Source organism: Pterocles gutturalis, unplaced genomic scaffold (assembly GCF_000699245.1).
Source record: "Pterocles gutturalis isolate BGI_N339 unplaced genomic scaffold, ASM69924v1 scaffold34226, whole genome shotgun sequence".
NCBI lineage: Eukaryota > Metazoa > Chordata > Aves > Pterocliformes > Pteroclidae > Pterocles > Pterocles gutturalis.
Genome location: NW_010101549.1, coordinates 16,051 through 23,843, shown reverse-complemented (window position 1 = coordinate 23,843; position 7,793 = coordinate 16,051). Strand labels below are relative to the sequence as shown.

The 7,793-nt window shown below is 35.4% G+C and overlaps 1 protein-coding gene across 1 annotated transcript; it reads left to right on the top strand.

Moving 5' to 3' along the window:
* Window positions 1–335: 335 nt before the first annotated feature.
* RBM45 (RNA binding motif protein 45) lies at window positions 336–7,389 on the top strand (the record flags this gene model as incomplete). Its single annotated transcript, XM_010083824.1, has 8 exons — window positions 336–458; window positions 580–706; window positions 2,190–2,300; window positions 2,635–2,814; window positions 3,743–3,872; window positions 5,105–5,201; window positions 5,552–5,718; window positions 7,110–7,389. Coding segments are annotated over 8 exons (1,128 nt in total), but the record flags the coding sequence as incomplete, so codon positions are not given.
* Window positions 7,390–7,793: the final 404 nt, after the last annotated feature.

Genomic DNA, 7,793 nt, shown 5'->3' with positions numbered 1-7,793 from the left:
GCAGTAATGCATTTTTTGCTACCTTGTATGCCACCTGTGACATTGGCAGTGCTGCTGAATCAGGCTTTGATATTCCTGACCATTCTTCATTATCCTCAGTAAGAACTTCAGCTGGCTTCTGTCCTGTTTGGGAAACCATTTGGGGTGTGCCGTACTTGTAGGTCTTCTGTTGCAGGTGCATCTATGATCGGAGATCTCATTTTTCTCCTATATAAGAAAAGCTAGGTTATGTGAAAGATAAGTGGTTCTAACAAGTGTTTACATTTATCTTGCTTGTTGATATGTGGTTAAGACCTCTTCTCCAGTAATTAGTGTCTACATAATTCTCTTTTTAGGTATTTATTGCACAGTCAAGAGCTTCTGGAAGCCACCGAGATCTTGAAGATGAGGAGCTTACGCGAATCTTTGTTATGATACCAAAATCCTATTCAGAGGAAGATCTGCGAGAGAAGTTTAAGGTACTGATTTGCTATTTTTTTCAATTGTTATTTTAAACTTAATTTATCACAAGGGCTTAATGTGTAGAACTTTAATCCATTTTCACATATTGTAAATTAATGTGCTTTTTAATTGTTTTAGATGTATGGAGACATTGAATATTGCAGCATTATTAAAAACAAGACTACTGGAGAAAGTAAGGGTTTGGGCTACGTGAGGTATTTGAAACCATCGCAAGCTGCCCGAGCAATTGAAGAATGTGATCGAAGTAAGAATCTGACTGAATTCTTTCAAGTTTTTCACAATAAATGTGTATCATCATTAATATACTTTAATTTTTAGTTTTGTTTGCAGGTGAATTATTTATGATATAAACACATCTTGAGACAAAGTTCTATTATAAATAAAAAGTAGTATTATTAGTATTTGTTGAGAGCAGTCACCTGATCACATGCTTGCAGGACCAAACTTCAAGTAAGATCAGTGAAAAAAGTTTGGAAATGGATACAGTGTTTTCTTTCATGTGTTGTTATTGTCCTGTAATGTAGGTTTCATACCAGGAAAACCTCATTGTAATGTATCTTTGGGAATATGCATTTTTAGTCAAATATATTTGATATAACGTGAATTTATATATGAAAATGTATCTGATAATCCATTGGGATTCTGTTGTGGTTACATTTGTTTAAGAACAGATTCATCCTTATTGAAGTTTGGGAGTTTTTATTTTCTTTTTATGTCATGAATGGAAGACTTTGTATGCTTTATGACCAACCATCTGTCACTTATACACTAGTGCTAATGTTAACCACATGTTCAGGTTAATGAATTTAATGAGTCTGGTGGAAGGCCACCAAGGTGGTCAGGGGCTGAAGTATGGCATGTTTTGCTCATTCAGGAGGAGAAAGGCTTTTGGGGAAACCTAACAGCAGGCTTCATGTCCAACCTCCTCTTCAGTGTTCACTTAATCACAAATATGAAACAACTTGGTGTGTGGATATGGTTGGTTTTTTTTTGTTGTCTCGGTGTGCTTTTTCATCCCCACTAATATACACAGAAGTTCTATAACATCTGTTTTAAGTGTTTCTACAAAAATTATATTTGTGACAATTCTTGCATAGGAAAGTGAGTCCAAGATTACTTAGCAGTTAAATTTCATTTTCTTTCTGCTATGAAGTTAAAGTGAAGTTAGTTGGATAGCCTGAGAGTAATACACAGCTTTTTCATGAAAGCAAAACCTGTATCAGTGCAAAACATACATAAACTGCTGTTATAGCATGGAAGTTCAAGTAGTTGCTTCTAGAACATCCCTGAATCCTGCCAAGCATCACAGAATGGTTGAGGTTGGGAGGTCACCTCTGGAGGTCATCTTGCCCAACCCCCTGCTAAAGCAGGGTCACCTGGGAACCATGATTGCCCAGAACCATGTCCAGACAGCTTTTGAATATCTCCAAGGATGGAGACTCCACAACCTCCCTGGGCAACCTGTGCCAGTGCTCGGTCACCGTCACAGCTTGTAGGCTCTGTTGTGCTTGGTTTGTGACTAGGAGTAGTTCTACATGGAAGTTGTTAACTTTCACGTGATTATTATGGTGGACTTCAAAAGTTGTTAGATAGTTGTTTTCCTACAGTCAGCACTTACTGGGTTTTGTGACCAATATGTTTCTAAATACAGTACTTAAAGAATACAGATCTGATCAGGTAATTCAGATGTGCTGAGGTGTTGCTATATATGTGGTCGTTTCTTTCAGGCTACAGGGCCATTTTGGCTGAACCTAAAAATAAGTCATCCGAGTCCTTTGAACATGATTATTATAGTAATAACACAAGGCAAGAACCAAGAGGAAATATGCTTCCATTTTGTAAGTCACAGCTTTTTCTACTAAGAATGGTTTGTAGTCTTGAGTATGGTCAGAAAGTAAGAACGCAGTTTGGAGGAAGGGAGGCTTAGGCCAACACTTAAATAGTAGATTGGGTGTTGGAGTTAGAAAGGAGCCAGGCATTTCATTTCTATTCTTTTATGGCTTACTTTGTTCTAGTTGGACAATTTTGTGACCTACACTAATGAAATAAGCATGTTACCTTGATTATATAATTGACTTGGATTACTTTTAGAAGTTGAATGAAGAATACATATGGAATGAGGATGTGCTAGTGTGATGACTTGAATTATTTATTTTCATGTTGATTATTGAGGTGGGCAGCCAGAGTTTTGTAGTTTTGAAAAAAATGAGACCAGAATTCAAGAGTCAGTCTCCAAACGTCTGTCAGTGTTATCACGGCTTCCCTTTATCCAAGAGCAGCTGTTTGCCCTCTTTGATCTAGTCCCAGGACTGGAATATTGTGATGTTCAGCGAGATCCTCTTACTAATAGTGGTGAGTAAAAATAAACAAAGAATTTTTTTTTTCATTCTATGAAGGGAATGGATCTTAATTGTACTTCAATTGTGTTGCAAAATGCAGTACACTTTTTGGTAAAAATTAATGTCTTATATATCAATGGCTGCTGTTATCGCTGATGGATAAACCCAAAATTTCAGTTTTGTTTGAACCTCTGTTTACAGGTAGCCTTAAATACCTTTATTTTCAGATAACAGAATCTCAAGAAGGACAGAATCAAAACCATGAGAAGTGTTTTTTTTGTTCCAGTTAATTTTTGGCAGAATAAAAGGAGAAAAAGTTTTGAAAATTATTAGACATCTAGTTTTAATGTTCTTTATACAGATCTTCTAAGTTTTCATCTTGGAATAGGGTTTAGTGTATGTGTCTCTGTGTGTAGAAGCTGTCATGAGTAAATGGGATTAAATAATTCCAAAACAAAGTTTTGTATTGGAAGGATTGTTTTGGTTTCAGTCAGTAGTTTTGCTATTGCTGAGGGAAATATGCAAGACATCTTTTCTCCAGGAAACTTGAAATGGAAATGATTTGGAGAGTTAAAATGTAACTTTTACGGTACTTGAGATTCACTGTTGATGGGATAATTGCATTTTAAAATGAAACTGTATATGTTTTTGTTTCTAATGGTTAAGCAAAAAGACATGTTTTCACTTGTGTTGCTTTATTGCCATCTTTTCAGGTTAGCATAAATATAGCTGATCTGTCACTAGTTAATTCCACTGAAGTTTTCTTCACAAATACTACTCATGTTGCTATTAAGGAATGTATTGTGTGGTAAAAAGACTTAAGAATTTTATGTCATGCATGACTAATGTGCAGTTTAATAATATTATTTTATACGAGTGTAGTTTGTTCTTGGGATTTACTGATTTAATACTGAATCAAACTGTGTGTGCTGTATTTGTAGGGTACGCTGTGATTCAGTACAGTACTGCTGCATCAGCTATATATGCCAAGTATAAATTACATGGGTTTGAGTATCCTCCTGGAAATCGATTAACTGTCATTTTCCTAGAAGATGGGAATGATAGCTCAGAGTAAGTACCAACACATAGAGATAGAAAGCTGCAAGTTTTGTTCTGGAGAGCAAAATTTAAAATAAACTAGCCTAAGACATAACAGCAATGTCACTGTGATCATGTTTCATGCTTGTAGATGGCATTTTCTGAATTGTAGGTGTTTGGGTTTGTGGGGGTTTTTTTGAATGATTTAGAATAAGCCTTTTGTAACTTAGTAGTCCTTGATAAAGAAAAGATTAAAGTGTGTTCCTAAGATACTTTGTAAAATCTTGGATTTGGCAAGAATCTTTGTAAATGTCTCTGTAATATGTAACAAGGCTGCAATATGTTTTTAATGAGGTTTTTGTATTAAAACCAGATTTATCTACTTACGCTCTTGGTTTTGTTTGCAGTACTGCAAATAATAGCCTTGTGAAGCACATGTAGAATAAAACTGGGTGCCAAGGATCTGATGTATGGGGATGTCAGGTTTTATTTTGACCATCTCTGATCTGTTCTGTGGTTTGAATGCCCATTACAAGTTGGTGCGGCTTAGGTATGCTCCTGCAGTGAATATTTTGTCTTAGTTTCTTCCTAAAGGAATCTAGTTCATGTCAAACCTATTCTGGGATATGAATGAGAGAAGTAAGGAGGGACAGTGAGGAGATTCACTTCAGAAATGCATGCCTGATCTGAACTAAAAAAAAAGGCAATTCATAGCAACCATCCTTCTTGGAAACAGTTTCCTTAATTCTTCAATAATTCCTACTATTTCCTGGTCCTGCAACACGGGATGTGAAGCTATGCAAAAAGTGCAGTTGCTTTTTCTAATTCCCCAACAGAACAAAATTAAACTACTGGACAATGAGAGCTGGAAGTAAACTATCTGTGATAATATTCTGACTTCTGAATTAACTCTGTGTTCTTTATTGAAATGGGTGAAATTGTCCCTTCTGCCTTCTAGGCACCTTTCACAAAATGTAGTGAGCTCTGTAGACCCCCCCCCCAGAGTATTAAAAAAAAAGAAGGGTGTTGTATCTCTATATGTAGAAATGTATGAGTGTTTTCAGTGAGTTGCAGCTAGCGTGCCTACTCTAGATCATGTCTAGAGTGTCATGAAAGCCTGACTTGATTTTCATTATCTACATGGGTTTGTAGATTTCCAGTGATACTTTTAGATCTGCATTAAAACTTATTTTCTCTTGCTGAATTTAAGATTACTGTAACTTAGCTCTTTATTTAAAGTAGTTTATTATCACTTCTGCTTGCAGCCTCATCAGAAAAATGGCAACACAGCTGGTAACAGCACACGTGTCATCAGTGCTGCAGAATAACAATGGGGTTGTTCAGCAGTATAGGGCGCCTCCTGTAAGTTAATATAATTAATACTGTTAATATTCTTCTGAATTGTTGTAAGAAACTTCAGATATGTCAATAAAGAGCACTACTCACTTTCTTCAGTAACTGTTTTAGATGCTGCATTTTTTACAGTGTACCTCTGGTTGGTTTACATTTTTATTCCCTGGAAAGGTGTCTGACCTTACTTGGATTTATTGTCCAATTTAATGAAATAACCAAAGTAAACAAATTAATTAAGATGAGAACTGGTAGAGCCTGTTTATTCTGTGATAGGAATACAAATTGTTAATAAGGTAAAAGACTTTTTTTTCCTCCCTATTGGTGAATTTATACCTGAATTTTTTTTTTCACTGTCTCAGCAGTCATTTGGAGGAACTCCTGGCGCACAGTTACTTCAGCCCCAAACAGATGCCATACTTCCACCACCCAAAAAAAAAGTTCCGCCTGACACTTCTGTGAAGGAAAGGCTTTTCATACTTTTTCATCCTCATCCTTTACCCTTAAATGTATTGGAGGATGTGTTCTGGTAAGACTCCTTTAACAAATAAGCGTTCTCTAACAAAAAAAAATAACCATGAAATATTTAAAATAAATGTTGAAAATAAAAGAATTGTCATAATGAAAACTCTTTCCAGAAAAGACTGTACAGCAGTCAATAAGTAATAAGTGATCAACAGGTAACAGTTGCTTTTTGAAACAAGTGTGTAATAGAAATCACCTTGAAGCATAGATGCAATGTCATCAGGACAGCAGCTTTATTATTGATTAACGTAATGGGAAGTAAAATGTCTAATCCTTTAACATTTTTAACCAAAAAATGTGGTACTTCCAGTTCTTGTAGCCTAATTTTTTTGTCATTTTATTGTACATATTTCCCTAGGGAATGTAAGTATTTTGATAAATTTCCACAGTAACTTAGGGGAGTTACTCAGGGAGGCTTTTTTCTAACATATCATGAGACATTTTGATAGTTTGTGTCTTAATGACACTGTTTCAACTGTCCTTTCACACTGCATCCTTATGAGGAGAAAAGACTTGCCATTTTTAAAACGAATTTATAGTTCAGCTGTTCTCCAGTATTTTATATTATTTCTTGTTATTGTCCTCTTGAAGAAAGAGACATTTCCCTCTTCTAATAGCTGGCATTGGCAATAAATTTTTGGAAAGCCAAAGTATTTTCAAAGCAACAGGAGAGGAAAAGAAACAACATGCACTTGTGTGGAATTTAAGACTGTACCTCTTTGATATACTGGTTTTTCTTAATCAGATGCTAGAGAAGAAAAAGGCTATGCGCCCTTGTCTCGACACTTGTATAACTTCAGTATAAAGCAAGCAGACTTTATTTTTTTTAAAACTTTTAAACTTTTTAAGGAACTGTCTAGGAATCTCCTGAGGACTTGAAAATCTGGGTTTTTCTGTAAAGCTTTAGTGCTTGCTTTCTGAGTCATTTCAGTGAGACCTTTTAAAAGATCAATCACAACTGAGCAAGTTTATTTAAGTGAGATGCAAGTTTATCTACTGGTTTGTGTGTGTTTATTATTTTTGGTTTGTTTGGGGTTTTTTTTGTTTTGTTTTATGAGTGCCATTTAGTGCTTGGGGACTCTATTGATTAACTTTACTTGTTCTTTTAAATGAGAGAAATTACTGGTGCTTGTGGTTATATTGTAATGATCCATAGAAAACCTTGCCTACAAACTTTTGTGTTTCTATTCCTGTCTGTAATTCTAGAGAAAGGAATATGAAAATTGGGAGTTTTGGAAGAGGGCAGCATAAGAAAATGTAGCATACCTGTGAGAATATAGTTTTTACAGCTACTGAATTATATATAGTTCAGATTGGATAATGGTATCTATGTTGGCAGCAAAACCTGGAAATTATCTTTTTTTTTTCTTTCTTCTTTTATTTTCCCCCTCTCAGTCGTTTTGGACACTTGATAAAAGTTTACCTCGTTGCTGGTAAAAATGTGGCCTATGCCAAATTTGCAGACAGAGCAAGTGCCAGTGATGCCATAACTGCGTTGCATGGCAAGATTGTGAATGGTGTCAGACTTAAAGTACGGTTGGCAGACTCGCCTACAGAAGAACCTAACAAACGTCAGAGAACTTACTGAGCAGGTGAGTACTCAGCCTGTGCTGTTACTTAAACTGAAGTTTAACTACTTGAAATAGTGATAGGCAAAGTATTTTGAAGTTGGATATGAACATGTAATGATAAACTTTAAATCTGTTTTTAGCTAACAACCTAAAATTTAATTTGTGAGGTGTGCGTATGCATGTATATATGTATATGGGTGTGTGTATACTTACATATACACATGTACACTTTGTTTTAGTAAAAATCTATTTTTATAACTTTTGAACAAATAGGAACCAGTGGATTAACATCAATCTGGATGTTCTTAGACATATTCATTTTATGTATGTAAGAGTATTGGTTAACATTGAAAAGAGTATGCACAAATAAACAGTGGAACTGAGATCAGGTTGTGTGTGTCTTTTTTTCATTAAAAACACATGCCCTTACAGTGGTGTTGGATAAAGATGCAGAATTTAGTCCTTGAAGGGCAGAGGAGGGAAGGGCTAAATAAAAAAGGACGTGGGA